Source organism: Dermacentor albipictus, chromosome 1 (assembly GCF_038994185.2).
Source record: "Dermacentor albipictus isolate Rhodes 1998 colony chromosome 1, USDA_Dalb.pri_finalv2, whole genome shotgun sequence".
Lineage (NCBI taxonomy): Eukaryota > Metazoa > Arthropoda > Arachnida > Ixodida > Ixodidae > Dermacentor > Dermacentor albipictus.
Genome location: NC_091821.1, coordinates 111,192,453 through 111,218,562, shown reverse-complemented (window position 1 = coordinate 111,218,562; position 26,110 = coordinate 111,192,453). Strand labels below are relative to the sequence as shown.

Here is a 26,110-nt window from a genome sequence, read left to right as displayed (position 1 = left end):
AGTGACGTCACGGTAAGGACGCCGCTCGCTCCGGCTCGCTCGGCTGCCGCGCGTGCTCGTTCACTTCGTGCATGCTTGGGGTATTGGTGGCTAGAGCCGTACTTGTTGAGGGATATGTCAGCTTCTTTCTGCTGTCATGCCTGAACCGCAGTTCCTTCTCCAAAACCGCGTGGGCCGAGAAAATTTGCGGCTTGGACATCGCAAGCTATGTAGTCTTGAAGGGGTCTACTGGTCTTGCAATGCATATATGCGTCGTGTCTGTCCATAAATTTTGCGTAAATAGAATGTCTGCAAATTCAACACGCGAAGTTGTGTGTGATGCTTCGTTAAACACTTAAAATCCTCTTAGTACTTAGCTATGAGAGACAATGAATTTTACATAAAAGAAAAATCTTGCTATATGGTGTCAAGATTATATATCTGTGTTAGGGCACTGCCCAGCGAAGCTTTCATCGTGATTCTTATTACTTTGGTGAGTTGTTATAGTCAAATATGGCAACTTTATTAGTGCATAAAAGGACGAGCTAGGCGCGTTCTGTATGAAAAAGTTCGCAACTATACTTTCACCGTTCTCTGAAACAGGAACCCAGAAAACGGATTGCTCATGGCTGTTAACACGATGGCGCGTCATGTATAATATATATGTGCTTCATGAATACCATAACACCAATCACCTGAAATAAATGTTTCGTAATTAAGATCGCGAGCCAATCAATTGGCGTTATGTATATCCTATCACTGTGGCCTTCATAGTGGCCCTCAGTAGCCTTTATCGACAATATGGCATACCCCAGACGCAACGGCAACAACCGGCTGTCGTTATGGCGAGGCACACATATTGTTCTCGAAACCGATCTGTTGTTCACTGCAACTTCGAATTAAAACCATGATGCAGTTTTTTTACAGCGCCAATTGCAATGCCTAAAGTATACTTGAGGCACTACAGCGCAGCTCAGGCTGCCTTGATAATGAAAATTCAAACACCTCCTGCCTCACCACGTCTCGATCCTGCGTTGTTTAATTACACAAAATGAGATCTATTCGCTTCGTCAGTACGTAAAAGAAAACCTCGCATACTCGCATACCCGCCTCATAAGGAAGACACCACAAGCCTCACGTGAATTCACTTGATGTTTGATCTCCAGCGGGGAATAATGATATCATCAACTCTACTAATTAATGAGGCTTTGGCTTCTTTCTGGCTGCAACCATGCGGTCCAAAAGGCATATTTCACTTAAACATTTGGGCCGAGCAGCCTGTGCCAGTTCGCCAAACAGATTTGTCATGCCTCTCCCTCAATCAAAAATCACCAGTAAATTGCTCAAGTGAGTTGGACGTGTAGCACGGAAAATGGAATAATTATTGGTACATTCCTCTCCGTATGCTGCAAACAGCTGTAAGCCTCAATTAACTTTACTTCAAATTACTGCCGCTTAAAATTAACGGTGAATAACAGCCAAATTTTCAGCAGCAGTTAAAGAAGCAAGTCGGGCTGGTAGAACCTAAACTGCAGTGTTAAGTTCTCGTGTTACTGCCAAGCGTTACTGTGAAGAAATCCAAAATTCGATATTATACCATGAACTACTCGTCGTGAGCAAACATGTTTTAGCAGATTAAAATCAAGGTAAATGTTGTGAAACTCATTATAGCCAGCGTTTGTGAGATGTTTGTTGCATCACGGCAGGTACGATATTCTAACTGGATTCTTCTGTATTGTTCTTGCGGTTATGCTTTTATTATTTGCGTGAGCTACCACTGCAAAGTGTAGATCCGCGCATGAAGAACTCGCAATAGGCTGGTCTGAGCTTCTTTGGCTGGCACTGTAGCGTTACCTTCGAGAAATATTGTCATCTAGGAAATAAGCTCTTTGAATAAATTTTCGCGAACGAAGACTTCGCAAAAATAAATTTGAGACGATCATCTTCAGTATGCAAGCATACGAGACTTGGGCGAACAAACGGAAACACCGCAGAATGCTCCCGGACAGCACCTGTACTGTAGCAGACGACAGGCGCGAGCCCGTGCCCTGACGTCACGCGAGCGGCACTCGAAGCGCCCCTGTAGGTGGTTCTCGGGGCTAATAGCTCATTTATCGTGGCAGTATATGCATGCTCTTCGAGGTGAAAATGGGGCAACGATACACTTGGAGGTTGGAAAGAGGTCGAGCATTTGTTGGTCGATTAATGTGCGGCGCCTTCACGATATGCACGTCGAAAAAGAAAGCAGACATTTGGCGTGACAAATATCTCGTCATCAGCAGACAAATACGCTTGCATTGCGCCCAGAAAGGCTTCTTGCTAAATTGTTTTAGAACATAAGTTCCGTAAACGTTGTCCACATTTGTATATCTGTAGCGCGTATACCGACACGTACGACAGGTTGGTCGGAACATCAAGTCATACATTTACTTATCGCCATACAAGCTACAGCTTCTTATTTTTATCTATTTTATTTTGTGCAATGAAGAAACGTACTAAATTATCGGCAATCGCGCGCGCGCGTACACACACACACACACACACACACACACAACATTTCGTCTCCAGCTGGTGCCCGTTATTCTCCTATCTAGAATCATTGTCAGCCGATTTTACACGTCCACTGCAGGACGAAAACCTTTCCTACCCCTAGTCTTGCGCCAGCTGACGCCATCTTATGCTTGCAGATTTACTCATTTCATCGCACCACTTAGCTCTCTGCCGTACCCAACTGCAATTTCCTTCTCTTGGCCGGCACCCATTCTGTAACTCTTTAGACCGCCGGTGATCTGCCCCACGCATTAACATGGCGTGCCGAATCCCATTTCTTCCTCTTATATCGGCTACCCCTGTTTCTATCTAAACCACCACTGCTGTCTTCCTGTCTCAACGTTACGTTCATCAGGTTTTTTTTTTCCATCGTTCGTTGCGAGTTTATTAACTTCTCAAGTTTTTTGGTAACCTCCAAAAATTTACCCCATATACGTTAGTAACGGTAGAATGCGATAATTGTACACTTCTCTTTTCAAGGATACCAGTAAGCTGCCGGCCATGACTTACTCTAGCACAGGTTCTAGGGGCTGACTGCCAATCACGAATTCTATTTATCTTGCCAGGCTATTGAACTTTACCTTTGTCTTTTGCTTATTAATCTTCGAACTTACACTCTTAAGCAAAGTTACACCCTTTTGGGGTGTATCTCTGCCACACAACAATAATCGCCATCTGCCTTGCTTGCGTTTCCTTTCTTGAAAACGCCGCGCCCGCTACTTTCCTGTCGGGAATGCTATGTCATGCTGATAACGCGCATGCCGTTCGTTACTGGAAAGTACCGGGCTCGCCGCGTTAAAGAAGAAAATGCGGAAAAAACAGATGACGATTATCGTTGTGTGGCAAAAGGGTGTAATTTTGTTTAAGAGTGTACTCTTCCACTTAGTCGGCTTAGGACCTCAATCTTTTGTTTAAAGTCATGTACATCATTGTTGAACAAGACAATGTCATCTCCAAAAACGTAGGTTGCTAATAGGATCCCCGTTGATCTTCACTCCTAACCTTCCTACTTTAACAGCTTGGATATTTCTAAGTATGCAGTGGATAGAGTTGGAGAGACTGTGTCTCGTTGTCTGACGCCTTTCTTGATTGGTATTTTTCCGCTCATCTTGTGAAAAACAAACTTTCTGTGGAATCTACATAGATTTGCTAAGATATTCACGTATGCTTCCTGTACTCCTCGACTAGGCACTGCCTTCTATGACTGTTGGTATCTCTACCGAATCAAACCCCTTTTCGTAATCTATGAAAACCCTATCGAGAAGTTAGTTGCATCTAGAATAAAAATCTGTAAATTCGCGCGATCACAGTTGGTAGCCGCGTTAATCGGAAAAGCAGTAAATTGAAATGAAAATCTGCACGTACGCCGTCTTCCTGTAGAAACACTACGGCTGCCGGGTTGCCAGAAAATGGAGCCTTTGTAAACGCGTCCACCGTGAACAAGGGAAATCGCACAGAGCGCAGAAAAGCTTCCATGTTGCTGTTACTGGCTGATCGTAACGATAGAAGCGCAGGATCGTAGAGAGTCACTGTGGTGAAGAGACGACTCCGCTGCCGCAGTGTCGCCCTACTGCGGACGCTGTAACCAGCGACGTGTTGCTCCTAATCGGTTGTAAAGATACGCTGGCTGTCGCACTTATCGCCTGCACCGAGAGCATGCTGCAGCGTATAGGACGCCAACGAGAAAGGGCGCAGCGGCGGTTCGCTCTTGGTTTAGGACTTCGACGAAGAGCCGTTTCAAATAAAGTTCTATTCATTCATTCGTCGTCCTGCCATATATGAGAATGGAAGAGCGCGAGTCTTTAGACAGACAGACAGACAGACAGACAGACAGACAGACAGACAGACAGACAGACAGACAGACAGAGACAGACAGACAGACAGACAGACAGACAGACAGACAGACAGACAGACAGACAGACACAGACAGACAGACAGACAGACAGACAGACAGATAGATAGATAGATAGATAGATAGATAGATAGATAGATAGATAGATAGATAGATAGATAGATAGATAGATAGATAGATAGATAGATAGATAGATAGATAGATAGATAGATAGATTCCCAGTGATTCAAGCTTACAAAATAAGATGCGGTGAGTTATTTTCTCATACGCTTTGCTTAAATCTACAAATACTGAAGCTGCACAATTCCCTTCATCGATAGCAAGTTTTAGTTGATCGGTTAAAGCAACGAGAGCCAGTTCGGTCGAGTAACCCGAGCGAAAGTCGTATTGGAATGGTGAGAGAATGTTAAATTTTGTAAGGTTAAACGTTTTTCTATTAGCTTTTCAATTACCTTACTAAAGAAAGGTAATCCACAGATGGGGCGATAATGGGAAATTAAAGAGCGGTCACCTTTCTTAAAAATCGGGGTGATCTTGCCTTGTTTTACTTCTTGTGGGAAACTGCCTAATTTAAACATGAAGTTGATTATGTCTGCAAGGGCATTACTTATTAAGGGTGCAATTAATTTTATATGGGAAGGATGTAATTTATGCATGCCGGTGCCGGTTATTTTCATGTTGCTTATCATATTTAGAACTTCCTGGGGTGTAGTTGGAAATAAAAGGAAAGAATGTGGCAGGCGCTGGGGCACGGGATTGTCATGCGCAGGTGACTGTAGCTCGCTGCTAAAGAAGAAATCAGCAAACGCATCAGCTGTTTTTTTGGCGGTCTTGTATACCATACCCTGATAAGCAATTCCTGTTATAGCTTCGCGAATATTTGCCCTGTTTAAGAAGTTAACAATTTGCCATTTCTTTTTTACGTTCTTACCACATTCCAAAATTTTTCTTTCGTACCACGTTTTTTTAGCCTTTTTGAATGTGGCAGAAAGCTGGTTAGAAAACATTTTGTACTGAATGGCTAAATTCTTGTTAAATGGTTGTCGTTTGGTTTTCTTATAAAGATTATCCTTTTTGCGCATTAAAGCTAACAGCTTATCTGTTATACATGGATTTTGAGGCGACGCGTATTTCTTTTTGCATTTAACTTGAACGGAATGACGATCAAAACATGACTTAAGCATAGAGATAAATAGTGCAAATGCTTTTTGTGGATAATTTGTAGAAAAGATGGGGGACCAGTCAAGGTTCGACACGGCGTCAAAGAATGATTGTTTGTCTAGTATAAACTTCGTGTACGTGATTTTTTCGGAGCCATGAGAATAGTGAAAGCTTAAAAATATAGCATAGTGATAAGTTACGTCGGTCATTATAACACCTGCGTCTGGTGGATATGCCAAATTTGATAATGCATGGTCAATTACTGTACCTATGGGGTGGTTAGCACATCGTGTTGGTATCTTAATTAAACATTCATAACCAAAGCTGTTAAAACAATCAGAATAATATGAAGTATTAGTAGACATACTATCAGCGAGGTTAATGTTGATGTCACCTATAATTATTACATTTTTGTTTTCATCTGCTAGCAGTCCCATGACGTTATGGAGAGCAGTACAAAAATCTATTGCTGATGACGAGGGTGAACGATTATGTTGAGGAAGTCACATTTAAGTTCAATCCAAACGTCTTCACAATTAGTTACATTAAGTTCAAGATCGTTCCTTCGGTTGTAAATAATATCTGAAAAAATATACAGCGCTGCGCCGCCATGGTTGCTGAACGGACGATTGGAGTATTCAGGAATAAAACTAGAAAAACATAAAAGGTGTTTATCGTGGTCGCTCAACCAAGTTTCACCCGCCGTGGTTGCTCAGGGGCTATGATGTTGGGCTGCTGAGCACGAGGTCGCGGGATCGAATCCCGGCCACGGCGGCCGCATTTCGATGGGGGCGAAATGCGAAAACACCCGTGTGCTTAGATTTAGGTGCACGTTAAAGAACCCCAGGTGGTCGAAATTTCCGGAGTCCTCCACTACGGCGTGCCTCATAATAATAAAGTGGTTTTGGCACGTCAAACCCAATAATTTAATTTCAACCTAGTTTCACATACTCCGATGACTGAAAATGGGAAGGTGAATGAAGAAACGAGATCGGATAATTCATCGAAGTGCTTGCGCTGACTGCGCGCATTCAAGTGCAAGACAGATCGCTGATGATTTGAAAGAAGATTGTTTAACTGGTTAGCTGTTAGATAGGACGAAATTGTGAGACTTGCTTAGGTGACAGGCGTGGCGCAAAGGTGGATTAGAGTTAGGTTATCACTGAAAGGTCGGATTCGGTTGCGAAAGACGCGGCTTTCAGTTGTTTGCCGGGCCTCGATTTGACAGTTTTCTGTCCACAGAAATCTCCAGTTCGTTTTTTTCAGACCCAACGCGTTGGAAAAGAAAGCTTTGTTTTCAAGTGTTAAATGTTCATTAATGAAGACAGGGTTCTATTTTGCTGCTGCGAGGCCAATATCACTCAGGCAGAGTCTAGCTTTCCGTGCTTTCGCGACGAACTCAGCTTTCTTCGTCCTCGAGCAGAAGCGGGCGATGATATTTTTATGTTATGTTTTAATGGGAACACAATGAACAACGTCGAGGTCAGTGGCCGTTACTGGGCAACCAATTTTGTTGCCAATAGTTTGTATGACTGTCGCACAGTCCTCTCCTTGTGTACAAGGAATGCCCTTAATCTCGACGTTGTTTAATCGAGATTATTGCTCCAGTTCGCCAACTTCCTTCGTGAGAGTGTTGTTGTTTGCTTGTAAAGCTTTGTTTTCGGATTTTAGCTCATTGTTTTCGGCACTCAGCTTTTCGACGAGTTTGCTTAGAAATTACACGCTAGTTTTCAAACTATCACGTCACGCCGACGGTGGCGCTAGCATTTTCAATGGTGGAGTTCGCCCCATGGAGAAGGAAAGCGAAATTGCTACCAGGGGTGGCACACTCTCAAGTTCAACAAATGGCCACAGAGGGCGAAAAAATCGACCGCGCGGCGCTGCTAAAGAAACAGGCATAGTACGCCAATGAAAAAGGTTCCCCGTTGAGCGCTATATCTCCCGCTAGAGGCGCCGTAGTAAGCGCAATTTTAACCTTCAAACTTTCTTCAACAGTAAACGAAGCGTTTTTATTGCATGATAAAGACTACAAAAGTATAATTCCTAATTTTACATTGTACTTTTCATTACCAACTTTGTTGTTTTTTGTCATTTTAAACGCAAAATAGCGTTCAGCATCATCGACCTCCCACGTGACCTCTGTCCTGGATTTAAAATTTTTACCGGTATATTCGCGTGCACGGCAGGTACGGATTCCTTAATTCGTACATTGGTTGGTTAATTTGTGCGAACACCAGTTTATTGCGCTTCGATATCTCGCGTTATTTAACTTGGAGTGTAAGCCTGAAAGCTAGGTTTCAGTCGTGAGCCATGTGGAACACGTCTGCATCGAAATGGGAGCCGGGTCCTGCTGCGACTGGGGACAGCAATACCGGTGAGTCGTTTAACATCACTGCTTCAATCGCTATGTAATTTATTCGTCTCGTTAACTTACAGGCGGAGGTAAGTTAACGAACTAGATGCTGCATTACATAAGGGCAGTCGGGACCCTCCGTTGCTGTTTCCGAAATAAACTTTCAGTTGCGAGGCCATCATTATGCATACATTCACGAAAGAGAAACGATATCGGAACGCGCGTCACATTTTTCATCTCGTTTTAGCCGTAGCCATAAGTGACTGAGTTGCCTTATCAATATATATATTTTTTTTCGAGTCCGCCGGCAACTTCTTTCGTTCACAGAACTGAATAACCTTTTGATAAACTGAAGCTTGAATTTAATGTATTAAACAGTTGCACACATGATAATTCACCCATATTTAGTACCTGTTGGTTCCAAATGTTCTTGCTGTTCAGTTTGGCTTACCTCAGGACATCTATTTTTGCAGTAGTGAAGCTGTCCATCACGTTCATGCACAAAAAGAATGCATCAATTCTAATAGCTTCACGTCTTTCATCTATTTGCTTGTGAAATCAGCAGTGTGATCTCTTCTAGTGTATAACCGAGCGCACAAATGTTCTTATTTGTGATCTTAATAATACTTAAGCTGTTGACATGCATTGTAGTTACGCAGACATCGATTTTACGGGAAGTAACCATATTTATTTACTATGCTGCTTAAGCGCCCTAGAACAAACAGTGTACATTTGCATGTGTTCTGTCGTCACAAACCATTGCAATGTATATGTCGCACCTTTTCGCATTTTATATTGCAAAATTGTGCTTATTCAATTTCTGATGCAGTCAAAATTTCTGTTCCAGACATGCAGTAATGAGGATGGCACCAGTATAAAGCAACACACTCCATGCACTAAACAGAAGCTGCTGCCTGCTACAACAAGGTCATTGTGTGGACTTTGGCTGCTACTACAAGGTAAACAACACCTGGTTCAGAAATAAATATGCCTGATATATGCTGTATTGGCTTGCTAGTCTTGAGATACATGTCATTTCTTTGTAGCAGACGATATGAACATTTGTTCATGTTTACAGTTCAGCATAATTAGTTCGAACATAAAAGAACATGAGTTTGGATAATCTTTGCTGTATCTCATGTGCCATTGTTCTGCCCCAACAGAGTCTGTGCCAAGTACATCTTGGTCATCACGGGAGCCCCCATCTACACCAACAGGAAGGGGCTGGAGCTGAATTCACAAGACCACGAACAAAGAAGCCATTCCAGAATTATTTGGATGAGATATCAAGTCTACGGACGACTGTTTCAAGAGTGAAAAGAGCCTACGCCATCATTCCACCAGCACGGATATTGGCTGAGTCATCCAGGTACCTCAACAACAAAAAGTATTTGTCTTCAGATGTACCTGCAACCTCTGAACAAGCACAGACGACGCTGGCTAAGAGTGTTCTGTCAGCTTGCCCTTCCTTAGGGAGCTCCCTGGCCTTGCCAGTTCTTGCCAAGTATAATTTTGTTTCAATGAATGCACGCTTCTTCATTCCACACTTTTGTTAGAGATCATTCCTATTCCTCATACAAACATTAAAGGTCAACCGATTCTTTGCTCATACTTAATGCCAGTCACTGTCTAGTAGCATAACATATGTGTAGCAGTTCTTTCTAGTGTATGTTGCCATGTCCAATTCCTCTCCTGAAATAGCTGATGTGGCATTGGCGTGTGTCTTGCATTAACCTTTACACTGTGTGCTATCTAGCATTTAACTTTTGTTAATGTTTTTGGCTTTCAATGCTTGCAAGGTAGAGTGGCTTCTTTCTTGAATGCAAGCTTTCTCATTCCCATATTGAATTCCTAGTCTCATTCAGGATTGCTATTCTTGCTCGACAGCCTGTGTTTTTGTGCAAGCTACATTGAAGAGATTGATTGCAGAATATGGTTTCGGCGCTGTGCGACTTGGTACTTGTCACCGTGTTACGTTTCTCATATGTGGGAGCCTGGTCAGTTGCATTGGGAAACAGTCTCTCGAGGCAAGCACCTGCTCCTACAGTCTGCACATTGACATAGACTGCGAATTTACACGCACCGTGGTTGGTGCTCCCCGTTCCGTCCTTTCCTGCTGCTGCCGTGTGCAAATTTTGCTTGTGGCCTTCCTCAGCCATGATTTGGCATCAACGGAGACTCTCGTACATAATTACATGGTTCTAAGTGTATGAAGTTGATATCCACATTTGTGGAAAGGCCTGCAAAATAGTTATGTCCACAAAACCGACCATGTCCATATATAGAGAATGTGGCGGACCAAGTGTGAGTTACACATTAGTGGCATGCAATAGAACAAAAAGAAACATGCAGGTTGGAAAGGCGGTAACGCTAATATGCCGGGCACTCCATGTCGCTGTTGGCTGTGGCAGCAGATGCTTGCGTCACCCGATTGTTTCGCGATGCAAGTTGCTCACATTCAACGCCGACTGTCGGTGCAAACACGTGGGACACACTGTCCAATCTGCTTGTGCTGCTGGTTGTTGCTTGTTACCAGACTGCAGTGGGCGACGAAGGCAAGCGCTATGCCTACAGTCGGACGGTTGAATGTGCCGCAAGCAGCCCATGTGCGTGTATGCTCACTGTTGTCATGTAGATCGCAGCCAATGCATAGTGCCAATGTATAGATTGAGCGTTATGTTAGAGTATGCTGAAGTGATTTGATTACATAATCTTGTTTCAATGTTGTCCCACTTGGTCATGGTTGCCGTGTTACATTTCTGGGATGTGGCAGCCTGTTTAGTTGTATTGGCCAACAGCCTCTCGAGGTAAGCACCTGCTCCTGCAGTCCACACAGTGACACGAACTCCTTGTTTACATGTACTGTGATTGGTGCTCCCTGTTTGTCCTTTCCTGCTGCAGCCATGGGTAAAGTGTGCTTGTGGCCTTATTTGTACATGATTTGGCGTGAACAGAGACTATCATACATGATTACATGGTTTGAAGTGTATGAAGTTGATATCCACATGGGTGGAAAGGCCTGCAAAAGTGGCTGCGAATTGGCGATTACCACAAAACAGACCACATCGATATTGAGAGCAGGTGGGGCACCAAGTGTGAGCGACACATTAGTGGCCACTGAAAGAACAAAAAGAAACGTGCATGTAGGAAAGGAGGTAACACTAGGATGCCAGGTAGTTCATGTCGCTGTGTTGGCTATGGCAGCAGGTGCCTGCGTCACCCGATTGATTCGCAGTGCAAGTTACGGTGACTGTCATTGCAAACAGGTGGGGCACTGTCCAATCTGCTTGTGCTACTGGTTGTCACTCGTTACTAGACGACCATGTGCGACGTAGGCAAGCACTGTGCCTGAAGTCGGATAGCTGAATGTGCTGTATGCAACTTGTAGTGCGTGAATGCCCACTGTTGTCATGTGGATCTTAGCCAATGTACAGTGTATTGCCTGAACCTTATGCGGTGATTGAACGCAGAGTCTAATTTGATAATGGTCGCCGTGTTATGTTTCTTCGATGTGGCGACCTGGTTAGCTGCATGGGCAACAGTCTCCCGAGGTAACCATCTGCTCCTGGAGTCCACACAGCGACAAAGACTCCCAATTTACATGCACCGTAATTGGTGCTCTCCCCATTCGACATTTCTTGCTGCAGCCGCCGGCCAAGTATGCTTGTGGGCCTTCATCGGCCGTGATGTGGCGTGAACGGAGACAGCACACGTTATTACATGGTCCGAAGTTGATAGCCACATGGGTGGAAAGGCCTGCAAAAGTGGCTGCAAAATGGTGATGCCCACATGGAGAATGTGGCGCACCAACTATGAGTTACACATTAGCGGCCCCCGGAAGAACAAAAAGAAACGTGCAGGTTGGAAAGGCGGGAACGCTAAAAAGCTGTTTAGTCCATGTCGCTGTGTTGGTTGCGGCAGCAGATGCCTTGCGTCACCGGATTGCTTCGCAATGCAAGTTACGGCGACTGTCAATGCAAACAGGTGGTGCACTGCCCAATTTGCTTGCGCTGCTGATTGTCGCTCGTTACCAGATCGCCATGTGCGGCAACGAAAGTGAGCAGTTTACGAGCTCGCGTTAATGGTTTCAGCGCATCTCGACATGCAAATTTTATTTCTGATCTTGTATGAGAAGGTGCACTGGTTTTATTCTGCCAATAAAGTCGCACGTCCTGTTCACTCACTTGTGGCTTGTTTGTATGGGCGTCAGTAGAGGCTCTTTAGTCTCCTGGCCATTAAAACGCGGCAGCTGAGGCATGCCGCAAAGCCAGCGAGGCGAACACGGCGCGTACCCAGCGTACGGCACCGGTGTAAAGCGGCCATATTGAATAGTGTACTAAAAAAAAAGCATTTCCGCTTCCTGTTTAAGTAGCGCCATCTGTCGGGTTCCCCACTAAGTTCCATGCGCTGCCGCTTCTTATTTTCGAACCACTGTGGAAGGTACAGTTTCCCTTCTCTAAAGTTGTTCTTTATTCTATGTTGCTACTCAGCGGCGCAGAAGAGCGGAGAAGCTTAACTCATCGGATCCCGAAGTAGTTGCCTGGCAATTAGCGTTTGAGCGTAGGAAGAATGAATCCTAGACAACCAGGAAAGCTAAGAATAACCAGCTGTACCTTAGCTCACGCTACGTATATCCTGGCATAGCCTAGCTAAGCCACTGTTAATTTTAGAATTGCTAGTAAGTACAGCGGGGCGTGGCGTTACTCACGGCGCTCGACGTTCCTGCGCACGCGCGAGTAAGAGCGGGTGTGAGAGAGAAAATCTGGGGGCCTTTGCTCCTTGAATGTGTGAGTGCCTAGGCACTGCGGAGGATGTAGCGTGTTTTGTATGCGTTTGTCCCCTAGGTATGCCGGCATTGCGGAGTGCGGTCCAGTTTGTGCTGGCTGCCGGCGCGGTGAGGCAGTGCGCACGGACGCCCCGTTTGGTGATCGCTGAGTCTGATGGGGCAAGGTTCTGACTGGTGTTGTATAAGTCGCGGGTCGCTTTTTTCGTCACGACGACAGATTGCATTTTTTACAAGCACTGCTCCAGGAGTTCACATTGTAAGGGTTGGGGTCGGGCATGAAATACATGGTAGCTGTCCCATGCTGTCGTCCAACTCATACACGCTGAGGACGTTATTGAAGGGAGAGACTTGTTCTCATCGAGAACGAGGAATATGGAATTTATTTGCAGTAACTTCATGAGAGCGTTACAGTTCATCAGTCTAGCATGACTGAAAGAGAATGCACACTGAACAGCCGGCAATGACTGCTTAAATACACTATGTCCTCCCTAGATCCCTAGGTGAGGGAAAACGGCCGTTCAACCTTCGACCAATTCGGAGCGTCCAAAGTCATCGTAGCCGACCCGCATTTGAGGGGGAGGGTTTACACACTCACTTCCGCACAGGTTTCGCGAAACACACCGAGGTGAGATGGTTTTCGCAGACAGGGGTCCTCCCCGAGCAGGCGCCTCTTGATCCCAGAGTTGATCCCGCAGACAGTGGCCGCCGCGTCTGTCCATTGACTGACGACTTCTAAGGCCCGTGAGACGGCGCCACAAAACATCTTCCAGAAGTTCCCCCGCTCCAAACAAATCGTGCCGGTGACGGTGAATCCACTAACAATACTTGGTCTGCCGACTGCGCCTAGACATCCCCGGCGCTGTTCGGTTGGGGACGCGGCGCATTGTCGTCCTTACAAAGCGAGTCGCCGCAGCGGGCCGGGCAGGTTTCGACGGTCGCTTCCCCGAAGATAGCCAGCCCCCGCAGGTCGAACGTAACAACATGTAACCGGCAAACGGAGACCTCAGGAGCGCGTCTGAGGTTATAATAAAGCAGGCGGCGCAGAATCTCCACGGCACCCAAGGGGTAGTGGGGGATCGAAGCTGGAAGCAGGGGGGCCCGTGGGTTGGGGCCGCGGAGGCCGAAGCGTGCTAGAGGGTGTTCTCTTAAAAAATTGGCTGTCATCGATAGCGGACAGCCGATCTTATACAACCCTGGCACGCGCAGGCCTCGGCGAGCCCCAACCCACGGACCAGTCCCGGTTCCAGCTTTGGTGTCCGCGTTGCCGCTTTGGTGTCCTGGAGGCGCCGCCAGTAATGCGAAATGATGACACGTTGTTTCAATTAGTACAAAAGACGATTGAATAAATATAATTACGTCCAGCCGCCAACTTGAGACGCTAAGTTCAGCACTAACGCGCCCCGCGACTTCTGCCGGCACGCCTAAGGAGAAACGCATATACAACGCGCGCTAAGAAACTCCTCCGTAGTGCTTAAGTAGAGTCGTATATTCAGGAGCAAAAGTCCCCACATTTCCTCTCTCGCAGACGATCTTACTCGCGCATGCCCGCAACCGTCCGTCGAGTGCGCAAGTGCCACGCCCCGATGTACCTACTAGCAATTGTAAGTACGCCGCCGGGCAAGGACACAGCGTCTCCTTTCACCATGAACTTATCGCTTCGAACAACGTCTGTGGTGTCAAAATCTTTTTCGCACACTCTGACGTGTTGAGAGTCAAAGGTAAAGCCCCCAGATTTCTGTCGTGGTATTGCATGTTCCCACTTCACCCGCTCATCGGCGTTACTAGGCAAACAAAATAACGACACCTTTTCGCTCGTACTTCTGTAGCCGAAACGACAACGCGGTGCAGATCAACAAGTTATCTCTTGAAATGGGGAAAATTGACTGCCGATGCCACCGGACAACTTGGGCACCCAGCCATAGAATAAAGAACCAACTGACGCAGCGTTCAGCTTTCGTCAAGCCCCCATCTAGAGTATATGCTACCAAAGGTAGCATATACAGTAACTCTACCCCAACCCATACCCCAACCTATCCCCACCTAAACTTTACCCCCACCTAGGGTGCTTCGATGCACGCCCGCGCTCCGTTTAGGGTGAGGACAACCACGTCGTCTGCTAGCGCGGCCGCCATTTTCTTGCATACGCTGGTCGCGGTGCGCGCGTTGGCTGCGTGACGCGCCTTGAATGTGCTGGCCCCGCTGGCAGTGGGGGCTTGTATGGGCCTTTACCTTTGATAATTATACCTTTTCTAGGGTAGATGAAAACTAGGAGTAAATATTTGGTGACGCATTCGCTATTTCGAGACGATTAGTGAAGGTATATCGGATTTCTTTTTTTTTTAACGTTAGATGAGCACGGCGGGCAACTTCTCGCCGTCGTGCACTTGCTGTCGTTGCGCTGACATGTGGACAGAGCGGTAAGTAGGCGAAGTACGCGAAGGAAGGGAACTGCTGCATATTCAACTACGGATGCACGGCATGTTTACGTCCACTAGTAATATTCTTCGCCGTGGTGACATAGGATTACCTGGCTGCAAACCGTCATGCGTAGACCATGCAATTAAAACATGAAGGCTTAGGCGCAAGGAAAAACAATGATTTAATACCTTGATCCACAAATACGTGATGTTTAAAGTAACGAAAACACTTCACTGCAGTTGTAATGCTGCTTATGATTACTACACTTAACTTTTTCTCATGCTTATGTGCATGTATACGAAAAGTTCATACTTAATACAGCGTCTTTAAGTTAAACTAACACCAGCACAAGTTTTGCTTCCGTGACCTCCGGCACGTGTAGCTGGGTACTGACGTAAATGGATACGTAGCCGCAGTCTTGTGTAGGTGGCTATCAGCATTTTATTTATTGCTTCCCTGTGGTCTGCGCATGTGTTCAGGCATGGCCGGTCTACCTTCGCAAGGTATTCCGTAAGCGATTTCAGCGGGGACTTCATAGTGTGTATATTGTTTGTGCACCACGCGATAACACCCGTGAAGTGCTCCTCGTAGTTCTTTAGAGTGCGGATCACTTCACTCCTCGGATAGATCAAGTTCCGTCCATCCCTTACATACTCCTTGAGAACTGTCAAAGAGGCATATTCATTGCTTGCTGCTCCAAGGAGGGCATCCTTACATTGGGTACAGGATACGTTCTTTACGATGCTTTTCAGGATGAAGCCACCAAGGTAGTATAAAATACAACATTCCGTTGACGTCAGCTCCTCAATGAACAAAATCTCAGAGTCGTCTATTTCTTCGGACAAATTTTCTGAGCACTGCTTCTTTGTTTGAGAAAGGAGGTCGACGAGGTACTCTCGATCATCAAGCTCATAGTTTGTTGTTCGCGGTGTGTGTAGAAACTGGCTCACGCTCACAAGCCTCGGAGCACATTTTAAGTCATATGCCGTTGGCACTGGCTTCATTAGGCGTACTACAGAAAAAAGATTTTCGATGCAGTCTTGAAGTAGCCTGCTCGTTAGGAAAAATTCGTAGCGTTCATTGCCCAGGAAAACTTCTTGGAGGCGAAGGACGACTGTCGTGGAAATGAGGAGCCCAGCTTGGGATGGTTTCCATTGAGATGTGGCGCCCATATTCATCCCTTGAATTGTTTCTGCTGCAAGGCGCAAGGTTTTCAGAGCGGCATAATATTTGTCCATATTTCGGTTGCTTAAAGCTAAAGTGGGATGGCGCGACGACATCAAGGCATACCACTTTGACACCAGATCCATGAACCATGCTGTCGTTTCCCCAGATGGGTCAAGCAGCCCTTCTTTTACCAAAAATCGGATGGCCGGTGCAGCTTCTCTGAAGAATTGGAGAGCTACACTAACCTTCATTTTTGTGAAGTGGCCGCTGCTCACATGAACCTCCGATAGGGCAGGGGCTACTTTAAGTTCCCTTTCTGCGTCGTAGTCCACCACTGCCTGGACGTGCTCCAGTTTCACGTTCGGTGACGGAAGGTTGTTGTCGAGCACGGTGGCAGCGCTCAGTGTAAAAACTTTGGAGCTTAAAAGTTGCCCTCGTAGGTTCTTCAACACATGTGCTGCATCGGCAGTGAAAAAAAGCTCTTTACCGTCCAAACATGGGTGTGGTATCGAGCACACTGTGGTGGAATTTCTATGGCTCGAAAACCCGAATTCTCGCCACATTGCTCGATTTGCTGATCCCATGTCACATGTCACTGCACGGACTCTTAGGGAAATCTGGCTACAGCGCCGGGTGATGTCGAGAACATAGTCTTTGAGCAGGGCACCTTCCACGTGTCGGCCAGTGAATTCATATCCGATGACTTGCTTCCACCGCTGATTAATTCCGCCCAACATGAACACCAACGCGTGATTGGCGGGCTCTTCTGGCTTTGAAGGAAGTGTTGTACCTCCAAGGAGAATGTCTTCACTTCTATCCAATTCAAACGCTGTAGCTATTTCCATCTCGTCTAGAAACAGCACGCAGTCTTTTTCCACGTTTTCCATAGTCTCTGCCTTGCACTTCATGACATCAAAAACTTCTTGAAGAATTCCTGGAAGGAACCTCAGTCCCTGGATCCTCCGCGCCAACGTCCTGCTGGACGGAAGAGGATAACCCAACTTCCTCAGTGTCTCATAGCCGGTCGTTCCGCAAGCAAACTTAATTTGCAAACCTTGTTTAACTGTCTCCGCAGACCATGTGTGACCCTGGGTGCTATTTTTAGAAAGAGCGGAAATCTGATCTGAATTCAAGAACCGCGTATTTCTTGCGAAATTATCCGCCTTACTTTCAAGCTTTTGCACTTGCTTTTTGAGGTTTTGGATTGCGTTCTTAGCAATTGTGCGATGTTCTTGAAGAGTGGCGTATTTTCTTTCCATGTCTGCCAACTGCTTTTTCAACTCAGCACAATTCCTTTGCGCCTCACTAGCTGTGGGAGTTTCATCTGTCGAGCTTGGAATTCCGACGTTCAAAGCTTCGTCACCTGGGTTGTTGACTTGGAAGTTGTTCGATGACGCCTCTTGCGATACCGTGTGAGTTGACTCGGGGAGCGTTTCCCCTGCCTCTGATCCGGCGTGAGGTACTTCAGCGGGGTTGATTACCTCTTCATTGGTGGATATGGGCACAGGCTGCGTTCTGTCTCTAGGTGGCTTTCGCTTCCTTAGAGCAACTGGAAGCAGAAAGGTACACAAACCGATTATCAAACTAAGCACTAAGATGAGGGAAAACGCGGTATCAAGGAATATGGAAAATCAAGACAATGCGGAAACAAGGCATGGCCAGCGTCTCGGCAATCTTTATTGAGTTTTCAGTTTTCCACAAAGAAAACCTAAGGGTAGGAGGGCAAATAGGTATACATAAGTACCTGACTAGGTATCCGCTCCCTGTATTAATTACAATGTCGACTTGGTTAATTACACATTAATTAGCCAACGCGACTAATTCCCTTTTTCAAGAGGAAATGTGTTAAGTAGGTGCGTTGAGATTAAGGTTGTTGCACGAACCGATCGACAGTACAACTGATTAGGTAGAAATGCTTCTCGATAAGAGCGGCAGAAGCAGCATTGATACACACACGCGCACATACATACATACATACATACATACATACATACATACATACATACATACATACATACATACATACATACATACATACAATCATACATACATACATAACCTGTTAAAATCAAAATAAGTGACGCATGTCGGGCCAGCTGCTCAGATACTGCTGAAATGTTTCCGAGTGACCACCACTCTTTCGGTAACGAATGTATGCACTTTCAAAGAATGAGGCGGTGAATCAAACGGGAAATACCTACCTCTGAATGGGAAAACCGTTGGTACAGCATTTGGTTTCAGCTTCTTCCATCCATCTGCTCGGTTTTGTTCAAAACAGGATTCTTCAAAGTGAGCCTGCACGAAAAAGTGTTGTTAATATAGGTGCCTTATTCACCCGAGAAATAAGATTAAATGACATTAAAAGAAGGAAACCGAACGAACTGACACCGGCACACATATGGGCTCACATCTGCACACATGCACAAAATAAGGCGTCATTCACAAATTTTTTCACCTCCATGCGCTACTTCCGTGACTTATGATATAAAGCTGGAATAAATGTCATGAATAGCATAATTTTCGCACACAAGAAAAAGTATAAAAGACCTTCATTTGAAGCAACACGGAGTAAGCGCGAGCATAACGCGTCGCATGCCCTTTTGCGCTCCGGGATTCGCCCTCCACACTGCTATATGCGCCTGTCAAATATGGGTAGCGAGGGCTTTTGGTGAAGCAAGCGTGATGCGTGGCTGAGAAAGATCGTTTACATTTTTATAAGGCTGTGCCTTATTTCGTGATGCCAAGCGAAATAAATAGAGCTGCAAATGTGACTGGGGTTTCATGTCGGCCCCCAGCTCTAAGAGGCTACGTCCGTTTGCAGCGATCAAATATCAGAAGGCCGCAAAAGCATGATGACGGCTCTAGCATGAACACATAAAATCGTACGTCTGGTTTTTAGAAACAGTTGCAGAGACAAGCTGTACGTAAGCCTAAACATAGATTTGGCGTTGCTGAGAAATTTGGTACTTACACTGCAGATACACGCGTAGTTCGTCGGCTGCCACTTGTCCCGCTTGATTTTCACAGTCCACAGAAGTCGTCTTTTTTGGTCTCTAGGAAATGAAAACAATCTCCAGCCATTCTTAGCGCTGTTAGTGCACTGGGGAACGCAGCAGCCAGGCATTCTGCAAAGAGACTGCGTGAAGAATGCCGCTTTCCGTGTAGGGAACGAGTCGGCGTGCCGGCGGGAACGGATTGCAAGAAAATGGCGGCGGCGCCTCCCGAAAACCGGCTTTGGCGGCGACGACCCCTTCAAAGAGTGGCGCCACCCTCTGCGGAGAGCGGGCGCACATGCACCCTACCCCCACCCAGCGTTTTTGACGGTCCGCTCCGCTCAGCGGGCTAGCGGAAGCGCAAGTGCGCATGCGCGACCCGTTCAGCAGTGAGCGGGCGAGCGGACGGGAGCCCCCTCTCCGCTAGAAAGCTTTCTCAGCGGAGCGCGCCGAGCGCGTCAAGCGGGTCTAGCGAAGCAAAATGGCTGCCCCCAGTGCTGCTGGCCCGTCCACGAGGTCGTTTGAATCGGGATTTGTAAAGCGCAAACCTAGAGTACACTTTAGGAGACACGAAGATCTTCTTCTATTCGGGAGGTTGTGGCCATGAACCCGTTTCAGAACCATGCCATGTGCGCACGTTTGTTTATGCGGACCACGTTTTAGGTGTAATGAAAGAGCAAAAAACCTTGTCTTGGCTACAACACAGCACAACGGCTTTGTTAATGTAAGGATTATATATATATATATATATATATATATATATATATATATATATATATATATATATATATATAAATGAAAATGCAATGTATTGCGTGAAATGCCTTCAGACACTAAAGCAATTCCAAATATATTATTTTATTGCGGCTATTCTTACAACTTGAATATTATGTTCATAGCGGTTTTACCTTCTGCGGCAAGGTGGCGCGTCAGGCAAGCACATGCCTTTCGGACGCAGCCGGGCGCTCCGCTAAAACTGATTCTTCGTCGCCGCTCCGCTAACTGTGAGCGGGTACGCGAGAGCGGACCGGACCGTCAAAAACGTTCTGCTAAAACACTCTACTGTAGCATATACAGTAACTCTACCCCCACCTAAAACCCCTTGATAATTTGAAAGTAGCGACACTCTCCTCCTCACGGCGCTTTCCTCCTCGATTCTCCTCGCCCGCGGCTGCGCACGGCACGCTATTCCTCCTGGGCTCCCGCGGACGGGCCGCAGGATTCTATGGAGGCGTCTTATATTGGGCCAGTTGCGCGCCCCAGTGGGGTTGAAAATTTTGAGAAATGCTAATTAATAACAGCATCGATAATGCTGGAGGCAACGTTTATGAGGAGGTTGGTTTTTTCTTAAAGCCGTATGAACGGGGCATACTGATTTAAAGGGAGCTTTGAGGCGAGTTCTATACTCCAGACAATTTTTCTGCCACATGATTAGATGCTTTACTTCGTGCGTCTGGTCTAGTATTGCTTGTGACACATCCCTTTGTGTGTGGCTTATTAAGCGAAAGCCTTAGACCTCTGTTTCAAGGTCCCGTTGTGAGCTACAGAAAATATCACGTGACCGAAGGAAGGCGGGAAGCGAACCAAAGCATGTGCAGCCGCGTATAAGAGATGATTAATGATTACCAAAGTAATGATTGATTAGTGATTGGATTGTTGCTCATGCACCCTAATCCACCCCAATCGGTCTTAATACCATTTCATCAACACTTCACCTTAATCCGCCTTAATTCTCCTCCACGCACCTAAATCTTTATTCATGCATCTTAATCCTTCGTAATGCACTCTAATCCACCTTAAGCTTCTTTAATACACTCTAATCAACCTTAATCCTCCCTAATCCACCTTATGTCAACCACTAATGATTCATTAATTAACTTGGGTAATCATTCTCTCATACAGGGGTGGACATGCTTTGGGTCCCCTCTGGCCTTCCTTGGGTCACGTGATACTTCCAGTTTAGAACGCGACCTTGAAACATAAAGATCTAAATGCTTTCGCCTTAAAACTTAAAAAAAAAGCTCAATTTTGACTAGTGAACGCTCATCACCTACAATACTACGGGGATACTTGTCACTAATTTTTTCAGGGCGCAAAGCAGAATCAATAATAATGCGCTTCCTACTGAATAACAACAGTTAGCGACGTGCGAAGTGATGGAGCCACCCCACAATATTAAGCATACTGAGGACAACCGCAACAAAAACGCTGGTGAGCAGGCCGGAAGAATGATAAAAAAATGCAGCATTACGAAAGACTCCTCAGCTCGCAAACAACGCTGTTCTTTGTCAGAATCAAGTTGCTTCGGCCAATGTCATGCAGCCACTGCTTCCTACGCAAGCCATTACGCTTTCGTTGTGGTATCATAAAAACGGCATAACCATCTTCAGGCTTCTTGCTGCAGTTATATGCGCAACAGCCCGGCATAGCGCTAGCACATAGGCCAGAAACACTGCGCACAACGTTCGCTACGCCGAGCTAAAGCACCGAGCCAGCCGTGCTCAGGAGGAAAATGGCGCGAACGAAAAAGAAAAAAACACAAGCAAAACTCAATATCCGCGCGTTTCCAAGGGCAACGGCAGGGAGACCAATCGTCGTGCAGAAAAACGGGGGCAAAACTGGTTGCCGCGGGGGGGGGGGGGGGACACGCAAGGGGCGAGGAGGAGGCGAGGAGGTCGCGCGGCGGCGGCAGAGTTCAAAGAGTGGCGGTACTTTCAAATTATCAAGGGACTTTACCCCCACCTACTCAACCCCGTGGCCGGCCGCACGCACGGGCAGCAAGCATTTTCTGCAAGAGCACGGAAGGACGCAAATGCACGCGCGCGGTACAGTCGATTAGCTGAGTGCTTGGTGATCTGTTGGTGTCGCTAGATCTTGATTACCACATTCTATTTCAGTGACACTGTGATTCTCAGACCCGTGGGCGCCGGCTTTCGCGTTTGCGGCTTCTACATGCACGATGGTTCACTGCTGCATGCCGTTGTGAAAGTCAAGCGGCCGAGCATCAAGAGGAATTTTATTTCATGAGTTCCCCGTGGCCGATATTAGGAACCAATGGTTGAAACCTGAACAAAAAAAAAATGGCTGAGGCTTAGCTCAGGTTAAGCCTGGATATCTCGAAGCGAAAAGGTTCGGTGATGCTTATGTGATTTAGCCTATGGTTATTCTTACGGTTTAGCTTATGGTTATGCTTTATGATTTAGCCTATGGATATGCTTACAGTTTGACTTATTAATATGCTTATGGTTTAAGTTATGGATATGCTTACGGTTTAGCTTATGGTTATGCTTTATGATTTAGCCTATGGATATGCTTACGGCTTCACTTATGGATATGCTTTGGTAAGCTTATGGTTATGCTATACGTGTCCCTTGTGTAGTTATGCAAATTGGTAATTATTAATCATATATACCATAAGTTATGCAGGATTATTAAACTTCTTTATTTATCATTGTTGGGCACATTGTCTTGCGATTTCTGTAGCCATAAACACAGCCCTCTGTATCGGTAGTATCACTCTCTTCTTCCATGTTGAATGCGCACGCCTGTTGTCTGGCAAGAGGTTATATAGTCGGCCTCCGAGCGCGGCAGTGGCCACCTGCGCTGACTCCGAACACGCTTACGGAGCCAATTCCGACATACGCCGGCTGGCGCGAAGCGCGGTGTTGACTAGCGTAGTGAAGCTTTTCGTTTCAAAAGTCCAACTCCAGAAAAGTGCTTAAAGTGTAGTGACTATCTGTGTGATGGCACAATAAAGCGCCCTCGGAATTTTTCAAGCTAGACTTTCGCTATCATTTGGTAAAGCGGCGTAAATAAACACGTTAATAACAGCACATTTTTACGATTCTGGCATGCACTGCAATTAAAACTACTCACGTTCTGCAGAAGGGTTGAAATCTGGGCCAGTTGGTACATACTTGAACGAAAAAACCAGTCAAAAACACAAAGGACGAAAGGACGTGCGAAAGATTTTACATAGGCCAAACCGGTCGATGTATTAATGACCGCCTGCGTGAGCACCACTCCTCCCTGGGGTCAGATAACGGTGCAAACTTGCCTCACCATTGCAATGAATGTGGTTGTTATCCTTTGTTTAGCAATGTGACGATTCTTGGTAGGGGCAAGGGCAAAGAAGAGCGAGAAATCTTGGAAGCGTACTACATCAGTTGATTAGGCAATGACTGCGTTAGTACAACCTCGGTGCGCTTACATGAAAAAGAATTTGAATTTCTAAGTCGGTCCCGATAGAAACGTTTCTTGTCTTTCCATGCTATGTGATTAGTGATGATGCAGTTGTGCATGCTCTGCAGGCCTTGCTGGGACTACACCGATTCTAATAAACCTCAGTTGATAGTCCAGTCGTTGTGGTGTGAACCTCTCCTCTTGTCCTTTGTGTTTTTGACTGGTTGTTTCGTTCAAATACTCACGTTCTTCCGCGCTCTCAACGGCACGCCTCTTCAGTAAACGTGCCGAATGCAGCAAAGGAACGCGTGGGCCCTGCAAAGGGGTACGTAGTGCGTTCATTGCGTCCGGCTCGGGACTATTTATAGCGAAACCTGCGGGAGAATGAAGTGCGGGCGCGCTCAGGCCTCGGCTAGCGCGGAAAGTGCGCACCAGGCCATATTGGCACCACAGCACTAACCAACATTTTAGCAGACAATGAGGGGGGAAAAAATGGCCAGGCTTAGCGTGGTTAAGCCAAGAATGCGTTGCATATTGCGCGGTCTTTTTTTTTTTTTGAGGGCGAGGTATTGCTTGGCGGCACTCGATTTTCGCGTCACGCGCCGGCGCAGCGCTCCTAGCGGGAGGAGCGGGAATCAGGTGGTGGCTGCGGCCGCGCGAGTTGGGGCCCAGCTTTTCCTCCGTGACGTCACGCGCCGGCGCAGCGCCCCTAGCGGGAGGAGCGGGAGTCAGGTGGTGGCTGCGGCCATAGAGTTTCCTACAAAAATTACTAGAGGGAACTCTGGCGCTGCAGTCGTCCTACCATGGGACAGTGATGGGAAGTACATGGATTTGTCTAATCTTCGTGCTTGTGGATTCAGATGTTCTTGTGGTTTTGTATATTACGCTATATAAATCTTATTGTCGTATATTTCAGCGCAATCTATATTCTTCAAAGTGCAGAAGACGCCGGGAACGCGTACAGTTGCTATTAATTGCAACGATTGAGCTTATCCAGGTGGCCAAATCGAAACGCGCCAAGCGTCTCAAGGCACTGGCATGCCCACGATAAATTCATAAGGGCGTTTCATTCACTTGACGATACATGCGTCCGTGGCTTAACGGTTTCACTATCAAGCTTCTGTGCTAGAGTCCCTGTGTTCGAATCCTGCCGTCGGGAAACTTTAATGATGTTTATTTAATTATTTATTACGCAATATACTGTTGAAAATGACGCGTTTACGAAGTCACAACGCCGTTTGAAGCCGAAAAGACGAAGTTTAGGCAAATCCATGTACTTCCCATAATTCCCATGCTGGGACAACCGCTCGCATTGCGGCTCCCGTAGACACTAGCGCCAGAGTTCCCTCTAGTAATTTTTGTAGGAAACTCTATGGCTGCGGCCGCGCGAGTTGGGGCCCAGCTTTTTCTCCGGCTGTCGTGACGTCACGTCACGTGGTTGCGCTCAAGGTCAATGGTGGCTGCCCGGCCGCGCCCAAGGGCTGAACTGAGTGATTGCAATATGCAACGCATAAAAAGCTTTAATGGATTACACTATTTCAATCCTAGCAGTCGCGCGGCCGATCCTTCAAAGTAGTTTCATTGCACTGCACAGCGATAATATCAATTTTCTGGGGCATGTATCGCATGTATCGACGCGCATTTTTCCTGCCGCACACTGTCAATAATGTGAAACGCCGAGTTTACTGCAGCTCCTCTGCGAATTTTTACCGTCATCGCCGTACTCCTGAAGGCAGGGCCGTAGCGTTTCGGACTTTGCTGTGAGGGTGAGCACTGGCGGCCTCTACCGGCACGCTTGGTCCCTACTCAATGATCACGTGGTATTTCTTCGGCCGCGCGCCGCCGTAGGCGACCACAGGATGCGCAGGTCGCTCTGCAGCAACGTTACTAGATACTTTTTTGAATCTAGTAACGTTGGCTCTGCAGGTCGTGGGAACGCTATGGGCGTCTTGCGCTGGAGTTTGAGGTATAGTAGCGGCGCCTGGTGGCGGCGCGGGAAACGACATCTGGGTCGTACCAGCTTGGGTCGCATTGAGCCCTGGCTGTGGCGAAGCACGTTTCTAGGCCGAGTTTTGCGTCGATTCGCACTTTTTTCTGCCCTGTTACGAGTGCGAAAAGGCTCGCCACTTCTCGCAGACCATGCCGACCACGCTGCGAGCTCGCCGCAGCCTATAGTTTAACGAAAACGGGCTCTCCGTGTGCCGTGGGACGTAATGCTGGGAGCAGACGGAATCGGTGACGCCGATCCGGAGAGACCTAGCCCAGCCTCGAGAAGGCGTCACCGTCATTACTTCTGCGTCGTGGGCTGCCATGAACAAGAAGGCCTGAATCCCAACATCAGATTCTACCGTTTTCCTTCAAGGCCTCACGAAGTGGAGCGTCGGGCGCGCTGCATAGCTGCAGTTCGTCGCGCTGAGTAAGCGAAACTTCGCGCCATGCTGACTGCTTCGCCTGTCTTGAAGCTTGCTTGATTATCTGCGTTCTAAATTTCGGTCTTTTGCACCTACAGTCCCGACAGCACACCGACATAGCAGCAGGCATGGCTGGTGATTCACGATTCGAGACCCGGTCACAGCGACAATTAACAATTCGACCGATGCGAAGTGGTTAAGTGACGAGGTGTGTGCAAATGACCACAAATGGCCGGGCTGATTCGGTGACAATTCACT

General features: G+C 46.7%; 1 protein-coding gene and 1 long non-coding RNA gene across 2 annotated transcripts in view; one reads left to right on the top strand and one right to left on the bottom strand.

Moving 5' to 3' along the window:
* The window catches only part of LOC135907726 (phenazine biosynthesis-like domain-containing protein), a 58,887-nt gene extending 54,796 nt beyond the window's left edge, over nucleotides 1-4,091 (bottom strand). Inside the window, exon 1 of the mRNA XM_065439453.1 lies at nucleotides 3,895-4,091. Coding sequence (XP_065295525.1) covers nucleotides 3,895-4,005 — 111 coding nt within the window. The 5' untranslated portion in view covers nucleotides 4,006-4,091. The remainder of the gene's footprint in view (nucleotides 1-3,894) is intronic.
* Nucleotides 4,092-7,692: 3,601 nt separating this feature from the next.
* LOC135907725 (uncharacterized) lies at nucleotides 7,693-12,074 on the top strand. The gene is made up of 3 exons (XR_010566096.2): nucleotides 7,693-7,916; nucleotides 8,743-8,854; nucleotides 9,059-12,074. It is a non-coding gene; the product is annotated as an uncharacterized lncRNA (long non-coding RNA).
* The last annotated feature ends 14,036 nt before the right edge of the window (nucleotides 12,075-26,110 follow it).